This window comes from Coturnix japonica, chromosome 8 (assembly GCF_054131305.1).
Source record: "Coturnix japonica strain WE chromosome 8, WE-NBRP24, whole genome shotgun sequence".
Lineage (NCBI taxonomy): Eukaryota > Metazoa > Chordata > Aves > Galliformes > Phasianidae > Coturnix > Coturnix japonica.
Genome location: NC_140670.1, coordinates 7,840,473 through 7,853,104, shown reverse-complemented (window position 1 = coordinate 7,853,104; position 12,632 = coordinate 7,840,473). Strand labels below are relative to the sequence as shown.

Here is a 12,632-nt window from a genome sequence, read left to right as displayed (position 1 = left end):
TCCTTTCACTTGGTGTCTTTCAGTTGCTGGGACTCTCACGGGGTCAGCAGCAACCTACAGAGGGAAGCAATATTAGGCATGTGCAAGTCTGAAGTGGAATGGAATTGCACACCACCAGACAATGAATTGCGATGCTCAGAGATTTACTGTGCATGAATACTACTGAACTTCTGCCTTCAGTGAGGGAGTTGATATTGAGGGCTGTTTTAAAGAGCTATTTCTTGTGTAGCTTTCCAAAGCACAGCATGGATGCACTCATGTCTTGAACATAACTGCATTTTTGAGGGTTTCTCATGAAGCTGCATGGGTGCTGTGTAGCTGAAAGCATCTAATCACAGCTCAGCCAAAACCTGGCTGAACCCATCAAGAGGGGTACAAGGGGATGAAGGGAAAATAGAATTACCAACCGTAAGTAAGTGAAGATTAAAGGGAACTGTATTTTAACATTTTAAATAGTGGCTCGTCATACAGGTATTCCTTTATTACTGTAACAAAAGCTTTGTATTGCTCTTTTCCTCCTCTTACAGAGGGGTACTACTGAATAGCTGAAATGTAATAACTTAGTTTTGAGGCAGTTCTGTTTGTGGCTTTAATGTTACAGGATAGGTAATGTTTAGAGTAGTTGAAGATGATAGATGATCCGATGTTGATTCATTTCTTTCCATTCCCACTCATCTGTTTTGTAAGTAGCACACGTGATAGCTCTATTACTCCTGAAAATTTCACTTAAATGGGAAAAGAGGAGGGGAAAAAAAATGAAAAGGGAAAGAAAGAAAGAAAGAAAGAAGAATGTAAAAGCTGCCAGAAGTAAAAGTGAGGAAGTGATCTGGGGGGTTGCCCTACATAAAACAGGAAATCACACTCAAATGAGACCCAGAACTTGAGATGCAGAGGACTGCTATGCCTACAGGAGTAGCCAGCTGCAGAGGTATCTAACTGTGGCACAGGAGGGCTTCGATGGCCTTCCTTGTCCCCCAGGCCCCACAAATAGGGTGCATTGCTGTGTGGCCACAGCAGCTGCAGCAGTGTGAGCCATCATCTCTGAGCTGATTCTTCTTCCATTTCTGGAGAACAGTCTTTTCCTTGCGCATTGTTTGCAGTGCTTTGTGTTTCTCTTTGTCTGAAAGGCATGCTGCATGCAGCGTGATTGTTTCAGGTGCTGCTGAAGGGCTTATACGATAAAGAACTCCAGCCCAGGGGGGCTGCAGCGTGAAAGTTCCTCCTGTAAAGGAACATCATTGTTTCATTGGGATAATTATTGCATTTGTAGACCTAGAGTTTTCTGTATTATTTTAAATTAGTGCCAGAAAGCATGGCTAGAGAGGTGCCTTGAGTTGGCTGTGGTGGTGACGTATGTGCTACAGCACAAATGAGAAACCTGAATTCTGTTTTGTGAGAACATTTTAGATTTCTAAAATTGTGTTGTTGTGCCCTATTGCTCTTCACACCCTGTTCACTTCTTCATGCTTTCTCGTAGGACCTCGGGACAGGCAGCTCAGTGAAGAGGGAGCTCTAGTTCAGTGTACCACACACAGCAGCTGAGATCATCTCTCCTGAAGCTGCCCCCAACCTTTTGGGCTATATTCAGTGGTGAAGATAGAGTTTCTTAAGCATACAGCCAGCAGGTTGAATTGCTCTTCAGCTCCATCTGCAGGTGTATTTTGTCCCTAGGGTTACCCAGCAGAAACTTCTCTGCATGGTTGAGTGATAAAGAGTCAGTGGTGGGTCTTGTCTTTAAAGATGGGAGAACTTCAAGGATGAATTAGATTGGAATGGTGTTTGATAAGCTGTCTCCAGCAAGATCCCTTGAAATCTTAGTGCCAGCTCTACTGCAGGTGCTAGTGGAGGCGGGTGGTTCTTTGCTACCCAGCTCTCAGGCTGTATGGGGCTGACAAGCCATTCATGAAACACATATTCCTGCAATTGCATCTGAAGAAAGAGCTGAAATTAAAATGCAAGGCCTCGTTCACATCATACCACTGATAATGTGGCGCTGGAGTACTTAGTACTCCTACTAAGGGAGTAGCTTTCAGCTGTGATGTTGAACCTGCTTTTTCCTTACTTGGCTTTGCGGTCTTGGGAAGATGTGTGAAACTTACAGAAATAGTAACCTCAGAGGAGAAGGAAGTGTAGACAGCTGTCACTGTCATTTGGCTTTGTTAAACTATCACAAAACCAGGGTTTTGCTGTTCATAAAATATTGCCATTGTAGTAGTGGTTGGAATCTGGTCTGGTGATGCAGAAAGAGAGCATCCCATCGGATATAGAAGCTGCTGTGGGAGCTAGAAACAAGTGGGCAGAGGGGAATGTAGCTGTGTGTGCTCTTGACCTGCTAGAGATACATACACAGGAAGAACTGAAAGCATAAAAATACCTTATAGTACATGCAGCCATACCTGGAGGTTGGGACACAGCAGACAGGTGGACGTGACTGTTTCTGCAGGAGATCTCCACAGCAAGGAGATTGCACATTCAGGTTTCCAAAGGCTGTTAGGTCCAGTGTATCCCTCAGTGTTTTAGAGCTTTATTTTGTAAGGTGGTATGCAGAAGGAAGTGAATTGCTTTTGCTGTTTATGGATGTTGAATGTAACATGAGTAACAGAGAAATTGTGAACTCTGTGCCCTCACTCACCCACTGTCTCTAATTTCCATGCTCTTTCTCATTATTTTTTTTTTTTTTTTTTTTGCTGATTCTATCAGCAAAAAATTTTAATGCAAATGTCTGATTTAGAGGCAGATTATTTGTATGGAAACTATGCATGTATGTTCAAATATATATATATATTACTGTGACAGTCTGTGCAGGAAACAGTGTGTGGGCTTTTTTTTTTGACTGCCATAAAACATCATCTTGACTGTGGGCTAAATGACTAATAGATTTCAGACAATATTAAGATAAACGCGAACGATTTTGTTACAGCCAAACTATTTCTAGCGATTAACAAGATAAAGGGAAAGTTTCAGAATGAAAGTATGTAGCTTTAGAAGAAATAGAGTAATGCTTTGTTCTTTTTATACCTGGTTTTGTAACTGTAGTCTGTTTATTTTTTTACTTCATAGATAATGTTGAAATTGCAGACCACTAAGTAGGACTTGATGTATGTATATCTGGAACTTACAGTTTACACTGGGATTTGTATGCTTCCAGATTGTTCAGCTGAGAAATGTATTGCTGGTATGATGGAGGCAGAGATAATCTTGTTCAGCTCTTGCTTTGAGCCTGCTGATTGCACACCAGTGTGGGCATCAGGGCTGTTCCTGAGCAGCTTAAATGATCCTAAATTGTAACTGTTCATCTTTATTTCTGTGTGCCAGGACTCTGCCTGTGGTAAGCCACTTCAGGAAGCTGATCCAGGAAAGAAAAATGGGAGGAGAAAGGGAAAGGATGAGGTCTGGGTGTCCCCCCTGTCTGTGCTCATCTTTCGCCTGCTTGCATGTGATGTTGGGGCAGAGCTGTGGGCTGAGCTGGGTGTGCAGCCCCTCTGTATCCTGGCTGAGCACCCATCTCCACTTAACACCAGCATCTGGCTGAGAAGGGCTTTGCTGGCACAGCGCTGCAATATTATGATTTTAAGGGTTTTGGTGGGTGCAAAGCAGGGGCAGAACATCCTTTATACAAGTCAGAAATTGAGAGAAATCAAAGTAGATGTACCTTGATTCTTTAAAACCAAGTGCTTTCTAATATAATTCTATGTATACTTGGTCTGTTTTCCTCCCTTTTACTGTCTTTGAACCATCAGAAAGCTGGCAATAGGAATCTGTGCCGTGAAGACAAAGGAGGGGATGACTTTGGAAAGGGAACGCATGAATTTTAACAATTTGAGGACAATGAACCTTTGCAGTTTGAAGTGTTTACTCTGTTCTGACATTTCTCTGAAGGCACAACATTGTTAGTATCTCAAAGTAAGGCTACATTTATAAAGGGATAATGATGTTGTTGAGATTTTAGTCAGATTCCTTGTGTTGCAGCATTCTGAGATGTAATCTGACATTTCTTTAGAGCTTTTGGTTATCTTCACATTGTCATGATGTGGCTAATGATAACCCATAATGAACATGCAGGAAGAGTGGTTCTCTGCCAGTGAGATGCACTAACATTAGAGAGATGATGCTGTGCAGGACCTCAGCTAACAAATTGTGCCAGAGCTTCTTTTCTTCCCTTGTTACTGTCTTTTTCCTCAGTTTGGGCTTGTGCCAAGGGAGAGGGGAGCTGATAATGTGTCAGGGCCATGGCACGAAAGCATTGAAGATGCTGAAGGCCCTGGTAAGGATGTGAAGAGAAAGACTTGAAGCGAGGAGGACTCAATTGAAAGATTTCCAAACCACTGCTTTAGATTTTATGATATTGGAGATCTGGGGATATTTACAGTTGTCCCTTTTATTCCACCAGCTTTCCAGACAGTTATGCTTTGTAAGTAACTTTTCTTCTAGGCATGAAAGGTGTCTCTGCTTAAGTAATTACCTCTTGGTCTACTAGGGAATGCATCATTCCAGTTAAAAGATCACTGACATAATGAAATCCTGTAAGCACTTTCCATCGTGCAATATGTATAAAGAGATGATTATTCTGCCATATTTGGGGCAGGACATTATGAAAGTTAAACAGTTATACTTCTGGATCCTATTTCTTAAAGTTTCTGCAATCAAATTTTCCTGAAATAAAGCTAAGCAAGTCCTTATGTATTGCAAGCTATAAGATAGTGTGATTTTATTAAACTTGGGCCAAATCACAGATCTGCAGTTCATGTGATGTGGATTTTATTGTAGGGACAAAGAAAAAACTCAACACTGTGTGGTATCATTTGTTGAAAGTTGTGGCTTGGGAATTCTGTTGTAGTGTCATTCTGTTTTTCTGGGCTAATTGCGCTTTGCTGATGTGATTAGGAGTTGGCTTTACCCATCTGTAGCTGTGGGCTGTTATTTGCCTATATGAGATGCCTTTAGCGGTTTTCTAGAGCAGACTTCCAAAAGAATAACTTCTATATTCTGTTTATGAAGTTTAAGTGTACATAAAAAACCTAGAAATACCTGTGATCTGTTGATCTGCTGAAAGAGGTAACAGGGCTTACATTCATCTCACTGTTCCCCAGGATGGACGGACAAGCTTTTAAGATGAAGGGTGGAGGAAAGGAGTATTAAGACGAACAGAATAGTTGTAGTTTTTAATGTGAAAACAGGCTTACTTTTTTTCTAAAAACTTTGTCTTTATTTCACAGCAAGCGAGGGCAGAGCAGGAGGAAGAATTCATCAGTAACACTCTTTTTAAGAAGATTCAGGCTCTGCAAAAAGAAAAAGAAACACTTGCAGTAAACTATGAAAAGGAAGAGGAATTTCTCACCAATGAGCTCTCAAGAAAATTGATGCAGGTGAGTGGTTCCTTTTCTGGTGTTTCTCTCAGAGTGGTTGAGTTCTTGTTTTGTTGGTCTAAGGACAGTCAGGTGGCCAGGTCATAATGTGGTAAAGCAGACATCTGATAAAAGCAAAGTACAAGAAGTGCAGTGAGTGTGGGTTGGCTTTTGATGTATTGGTTTTTTTTTAATATGTTACTGTGCAATTTGCATCTTGAATTGTGCACATTGAGAACCTAGAAGTTAATAGAGATACAAAGCAGTAGATGTAACTTATAAAACAGTTAATTTTGAAAGTGAGATGGACACTTTTTTCTTTCTGGACTACATGATATTTCAGCAAGCCCTGAATATTGAACTTTACATACAGAACTGTGCAGTGATGCTTGAAGGTTGGCAGGAAACTGTAAGTTTTAGCCATCTACTTCTAACAAAACAATTGCTTCTCTAGAATGAAAACTCTAATACATGTTAGGTGCTGAAAGTAAAATAGTTTCAGATGCTGGAACAATTTATGGCAAACACCTTTTGATTAGCCATGGTGCTAATTTGTGGAGAGTGGTTGAGAATCTGTGGGAGGCTCTCTATGCATCTGCCCTGTTCTGATAGGTGTGCAAAACCTGGTTTTGGCCTCTGATAAAGAAGGGTCACTAAGTTAGGTGTGATCCACCGTGGCTCTTCTCATGTGATTATGTACAAGCTTTGTCATGGAAAATTAGTTGAGTTTGAACAACTTGTCTGTATGTTGTAACAATTTCTTATATTCAGCAGTTGGAGATCTGAGAGACACGTGTAGCCCTGCAGTTAGGAAATGTATTGTTTCTAAACAACATTTGAGCTAGTCCCATCTATTGGACCACCCTCCATACCGGACAGTCCTAAGACTTAGTTTAATACCTAATATCACATAGTATGTTAAGTGTTAAGTTAAATGTCCTCAATTTTATATGTACTGTTTCCCATTAATCTGGCTGAGGACTGATGAGAACATTTCTCATCAGTGATTCTGTGATTTCTGAGGAAGACATTTGCTTTAAAAATCAACATTAAAAAAAAAAGTTATCCAATGTTCTTTTCTAATTGAAGGTGTATATACTATGGAAAAAGCTTTGTACTAAAGAAAAAAATGCTGTATTGAACAGTGTTGCTTGATTGAAAGGACTATGTAGAAATTGGTTACAGAACCATATTACCTGCGGCCATGCTGCTGCTACATTGTATTAAGCAAAGTAATGCTTTAAAAGTAAAAGCAAGAATTACACTTGATTTGGCTGAAGGGTTTTGAACACGTTCAGTGACTTTGCATGCAGGTAGCAGGTTTTAGTCCTTTGTTTTTCGTAGTTGTTGGGGCTTATGCATGGCATTCAGAGCAGCACTGGGACCAAGCTCCCAGAATGCTAACATGCTTTAAATGTGAAAGCTGTCTGCCAGAGCATGAGCTGCAGTGCTCTTCACTAATAGCCTAATGTGAATTTCCCAGATCAGCATGATGTGTGCTGCTGCTATAAAATGCTGCTGTATCAGGTTTTCAGTGCTGTTCGAAGAAGGTAAATTTGAAACATTCACTGCATGCCAGACTGATTTCTTCATGAAAGAGTTCTCAATAAAACACTACTGTCTTTCTGTGGCCTTAGCTTTAACTGACTTGACAAGCCCAATAGATAAATGTATTCTTTTGCCTATTAATTTTTCTTGGATTAGCACAATTTTTGATTTCCTAAATAAAGTGAAGCAGAGAGGAGGGAGAGCATCTGTACATCCAGTTTTAATAATGTCTATATAAATCCTCTGTACTTTCCCACGTGTTTACTCCTTATTGTCATTTACCAGGTTACATCTCTGGAAAGTTTGGCACCCTTGTGTTTGTAGAGCTGTTGTTTCCTAATCACTAGGGAACAGTAGTAATGTTTGGCAGAGTACCACCACAAGTGTTTCGATGGAGGATCCATTCCTACAGCTGTGCACATGTGTTGTTGAGTTGTAGTTTTGAGATTTAAGGAAGTAAATCTTGAAAATCACGTCTGTTGTGAAAAAGGCTGCTCAAAAGAGTATTTAATTTTTAATGTTGCTTTAATTGACGAAGTCCATTGTTCTGCACATTGTCTAGCAGTCCTTATAAAAAAAAAAATAGAGTTTTCCTTATCTTTCATTTTTGAACATGCAAATTATTCTAAGTACCTGTCCTTGAAATGAAAATGTTATGACTTCCAAAGATAATAGCTGAATTAAGGGGGAATTAAGTAATTGGGAAGCTATACTCAAAGCTACCCTGTGGAAGTCTGATTCTTGACAGGTCTGTTGGCACACGATATTTTCCTTCCTGCTCTCCATATACCATGCATCAGCCTGAGGATGCAAGTAAATAAAAGCGGTGCTGAATTGGCAGTGTAAACTCAAGTGTCGTGGATTTGATGTGCATCTGGATGTAAAGAGGAGACAGGCTCACTGATGGTGCAAGTTTGTTAATGAAAAGGACTTCCATCATGCAGCAGAGGAGGAATTCAACACATTTTAAGGGCTGACACAGTAAAAAGAAAGTATTCAGGACAGCGTACAAGGCTGTAGTCTGAGGGATAAATGAATATTTGCTTATTGGGTTTTATTTGGAAAGGGAACTTTTAAGGACTCAAGGCAGTACAGTAAGGAGTTACAGTGGATGTCATCCTATGTTGTATCAGGAAGCATCTTTGTAGGGAGAGTAGAATATCACTGTAGCTGCTTATGAGGTACCTGAGCTAATACATGCACTCTTGTTACTGCTAAGCTTTCAGTTTGAAGCCCTGCTTCTCACTTCAAAGTATTTGCTGTCTCTGTTAACCTAAGTCCATTTTTGATCTTGTGTAAATGCCCACAATATCACACCTACAGCTTTCACGGGCATTTCAAGGTCTATAAGGAAAATATTTTGAAGGTGATTCAATCTATCACATATTTTGCTTCTCCTTAGCTAGCAATTATAGGTGTATATGGAAACAGTTGTTACTGTACTTATATACAGTGTAGAAGTTGGAAAATCACTTCTTTCCCAAGTAAAAGCTTTATCCATATGTTACCATTGGGTACTGTCTCATTGTTAGCAATTCTGTTTTTCAGTCTTAGAGTTTCAGCATTCACTGGTTTGTGGTGGTTCATTTTGTTTTCTGATCAAAGGCAGTGAAAGGGAAGGAGGGTTTTACCCAGGTGTGAGTGATCACTGAGATGTGTTTTGAGAGAGGGCTATCACTATTTTCTTCCTACTTTGAATAAGAGTCATTTCACTTCCTGCTGTATTTATGATTGAATCAGAATAGAAAATATTGCTGTATGTATTGTGACCTCTTCTAACTTGACTTATTAGCCATCTGCTTAGCTAGAGTGGCCCTCTGGCTGCAGTTCATGCTCCCAATGTAAGGTTTAATAGATGCTACCCAGCAGCTACAGATCCAACAGGCAAACCTTATCACTTTCCATGTGACGCAAATTCCAAGCAAACTTTAAAGAATGATTTAACAGGCAACACTGTGCTATTGCAACTCAGTTTGTTTTAAATTACATAACTGCATTTATATACAGGTTATGAGATCTAGAAATAGTACTTGGTAAGTTGGTGTCAGGTACTTGTTTGGTTTGTTTCATGTACCTTCATAGGGCCATGTCAGCAGCCTGGCGCACTGGAGCGCCTGCTAATGCTTGCAGTCCCTAACCTCACACATCATCTTAGCAGCATGTGGCCCTAGTCTAAGATTTTGGCAGTGTGCCTTTTTGCACAGTTTATTCAGCTAACTAAATATAAGCTGATTGCAGCAACTGACTTTGGCTTTAATCTGTAGCTAGGTGAAAAAAAGCGTCTGGGTTTTTTGGTTTTTTTTTGAGCAAATCAAAGGTAGATGCAGGCACAAGCACCTGGTGCTAGTTGGGCATCTGCAAGTTTCCTGTTCTATGTGTTCTTTGGCTGCCTTCAGACTTAAACAGGGGCTGCTGGGGGAGCTGAAGGAGAAGAGGGACTTAGAAAACTGTAAAACTGAGTGATATCTTGTTGATATTGAAATAGTTAATTGCAGCCAAATTTCCATTGCTGAAGTGAGAAACATCAAACTTTTAATTCTCAAAAACAAAACCAGTATTTTGATTTAAAACTCTAAATGCAAATTTTTGTTCTAATGAAAGTCTTTCTTAGCAGCTCTGTGTTTTCTCACACAGAAAAGGAAGTGGCTTAATTACTGACTAGACAAGTTAACAAGATTTCCTAGCCATTCAATTAAGAATGGCTACGATAAGCTCAGTTACTATCATACGAGTCCAGCTGGCTTCCTCAAGTGCATGGGAATTTCCATGTGCTTCAGGGGCTTGTGGGGAAAAAAAAATGAACTTGTTTATTCAAAGTGCTTATTCTTTACTACAGTTTCAGTTTTCATATACTAAAATACTGAGAAGCCCTGAAAATACATGTGAACTCCAAATTCTTTTGTGTGTTGCAAACAGTTCCTGTTTGTCTAGTGCTCTCTCCACACTAGGATTTCTGCTTTAAATCTTCCAGTCTACACTTCACAGATCTTTTTATCTGCAGGTTAACAGCAAAAGGAGTTGAACTAATGAACTAATGAAATGTAGCTTGTTAGAAAGTTGTCTTCATTGTGGAAGAACGGCATTCTTGACTTGTGTCCATGACTATTAGGTATATCTTCAGATGTTTCTCACAAAGAGCTGTAGGTATCTGTCATTTTACCATTCTAACCATTATCTTACTCAAAAGAACTGGTATAGTTTGGTTGCAAGTGAAAAAGTGCCTTCAATTTTTGTTGCGTGGCCAGGGCACAGTGCAATTCCACCGCTGTCTTTTAGTGACATTTACTTCCCAGTAAGTCATGTCGTGTACTCATGTCATGGTGACAGTCACTCTCTCTTATCTGTAGGAAGGTTTGAATCGTTTTCTCAGGATTTCATTCTGATTTTGACATTTAATACTAAAAGTGACAATATTCCATACCATAATTTGTGGGGTTTTTTGTTTTGTCTTTTAAAGATTTCTTTATTTTCATTGAGAATATTACGTGGACAGGAAATAAAATGCTTTTAAGAATTAAGAAAACCAGTAACACTGCTTTGTAATAGCAGCTTCTTCATCATCAGAATCTTTTGATTCTTGCTGTCATAGGAATAGAAGTAAGATTTTTTTGATTATATTGTTGCACAGTGTTTTCAATATTATGACTTCCATGAATTTTAAAGTTTCAGCTGCAAAGGAAGACATGCTAAGGCCTGTGTTTTATGTCTTGGGTGCTTGAGATGATGCATTTAGTTTAAAATTAATGCTTTTGTGAACATTGATATATTTTTTTCTTTTTGAAATGTGTGTAATTGTTTTATATACCGTATATAATGTGTCTATTTTGATTTGACTTTATTAACTATTCATAAATGCAGCTTACTTCCATCTTCTTTAGAAACTGAGTAGTTTACAATGCTCCTTTCTGAAAGGCTTTGGGTGTGTTGTGCATTTTGAAGTCTTTTTCGGGAGTGTCATCAGCAGAGGATGTAATGTTCAGTAAGAATCAACATGTAAATAAAGGTATAAATGTTGCATAGTGTTCCATATTTGTGTTTAAAACATTTCATGTGTTCTGAATTTTTAGCTACAGCACGAGAAAGCTGAGCTGGAGCAGCATCTAGAGCAGGAACAGGAATTTCAAGTGAACAAGCTGATGAAGAAGATTAAAAAACTGGAAAATGATACCATTTCGAAACAGCTCACCCTGGAACAGGTAATGCCTTCCTGTAGGAGTTATAGGGCTGTAAAACAACAAGAAGGGATATAAAAAATATCTTCTTATTTCGTATTAGATTTGACTCCCTTTTTAATTCTTTAGGAATTTGGGCAGTATCAAGAATATATATATTTCAAAAAAAGGGAGATTCTTGCATTCAAAGCAATAAATGATTCACAGAATTATTAGAAAAATTTGTTGTTTTTCTTTTCCCTTTATAGCTCTTAGTGCCCTTAATGCAGTCCTTAATGCCCACTGGATAAGCTGTAACTGTTTTGCAAAAGGAATTTACTTTTTTTTTTGTAAGTTATGTTTCTTGTTGTCAACTTGCAGTATCATGCAACTATTGAGAAGGACTGCCTCTTCTGATAGCAGTTAAACGTGGTAGTAAACCACATGCATGTGGTCTAGTTGTGCTGTGGGTCACCTTTTTGTGGTAGCTTGGGTAGCACAGAACTCAAATGTCAGATGTGTGTAAACTCACAAAGATTTGAGATTAAACTGTGTTCAACTCCCTTTCACCTTAGAGAGAGATTACACCTGAGAACTCCACTAGTTTCTATCTTGTTTCCACTGGAAATTCAGTCTGCTCCTATGTTGAATTTTGAGCCTGTGCATCAAAGCATCTGAATGGCATTGGTAGGAATCTTTTTGACTGAAGGACAGACTGATGAAAAAGTACACACTTGTTAAGGAACTTCAGTTTTCCTAACTTGTGAAACTCCAGTAATTTCAAGTGGTGTAAATATCGTATGTTACTCGTGAGACTTTGCTTGCTGTTCTCAGGCATGTAAATCTTAGGCTACTGATCATCTGAAATGTTAGTAGTTTTTTGACTTTCATACCTCATTTATCGTTATAGACTAATTAAAATAGATATCTTAATGATTAAATGAGCTTTCTTAATTCTTGTGTTTAACTTTCTACTCAGATCTGTGAAACAGATACATAAAAGTAGGAAGGTGTAGTTGCCAGCAAACTCTGAACCTGCATGGAAATTAATGAGAGTGAAGTAACTCTCTTAGCCACAAGGTGGTGGTGATGGCCACATAATCAAAACTGAAGTGAAAGCAAGGATTGCAATTAAACTGCAATCTCTAAACTTAGACTCATAGAATCATAGAATGGCCTGGGTTGAAAAGGACCATATCCATCATCTAGTTTCAAGCCCCCTGCTGTGTGCAGGGTCACCAGCCACCAGACCAGGCTGCCCAGAGCCACGTCTGACCTGGTCTTGAATGTCTTCAGGGATGGGGCATTAAGCTGGTTTAGCCTTGGAAATACTAGGATGAGCCACAGCTGGAATCTCAGTGGTATTTAGTTTTGCATCATTTTGCTGGGCATACAGACACATGAAATGATAACATTTAGAACCTTTTTCTATGTTTGAATATCAACAGTAGATATCTTTTAAAAAATTGTGAAAGCTTAACAATGAATTGCTTATGATAACCTGATGGTATCAGGTCTTTCTCTCAAATATCTGACCTTGAAAGCTTCCTTTGATTCTGAAGATGTTCTAGGAGGCTTCTGGTCTTCT

The 12,632-nt window shown here is 39.1% G+C and overlaps 1 protein-coding gene across 4 annotated transcripts in view; it reads left to right on the top strand.

Moving 5' to 3' along the window:
• The window catches only part of CCDC6 (coiled-coil domain containing 6), a 47,927-nt gene that overhangs the window by 12,235 nt on the left and 23,060 nt on the right, over window positions 1-12,632 (top strand). For all 4 annotated transcript variants that reach the window (XR_014948495.1, XR_014948496.1, XM_015866249.2 and 1 more), the window contains exons 2-3: window positions 5,217-5,366; window positions 10,961-11,089. Coding sequence is in view for 2 of the 4 variants with exons in the window: in XM_015866249.2 (XP_015721735.2) it covers window positions 5,217-5,366; window positions 10,961-11,089 (279 nt within the window). In the remaining 2 variants the exon portion in view is untranslated. The remainder of the gene's footprint in view (window positions 1-5,216; window positions 5,367-10,960; window positions 11,090-12,632) is intronic.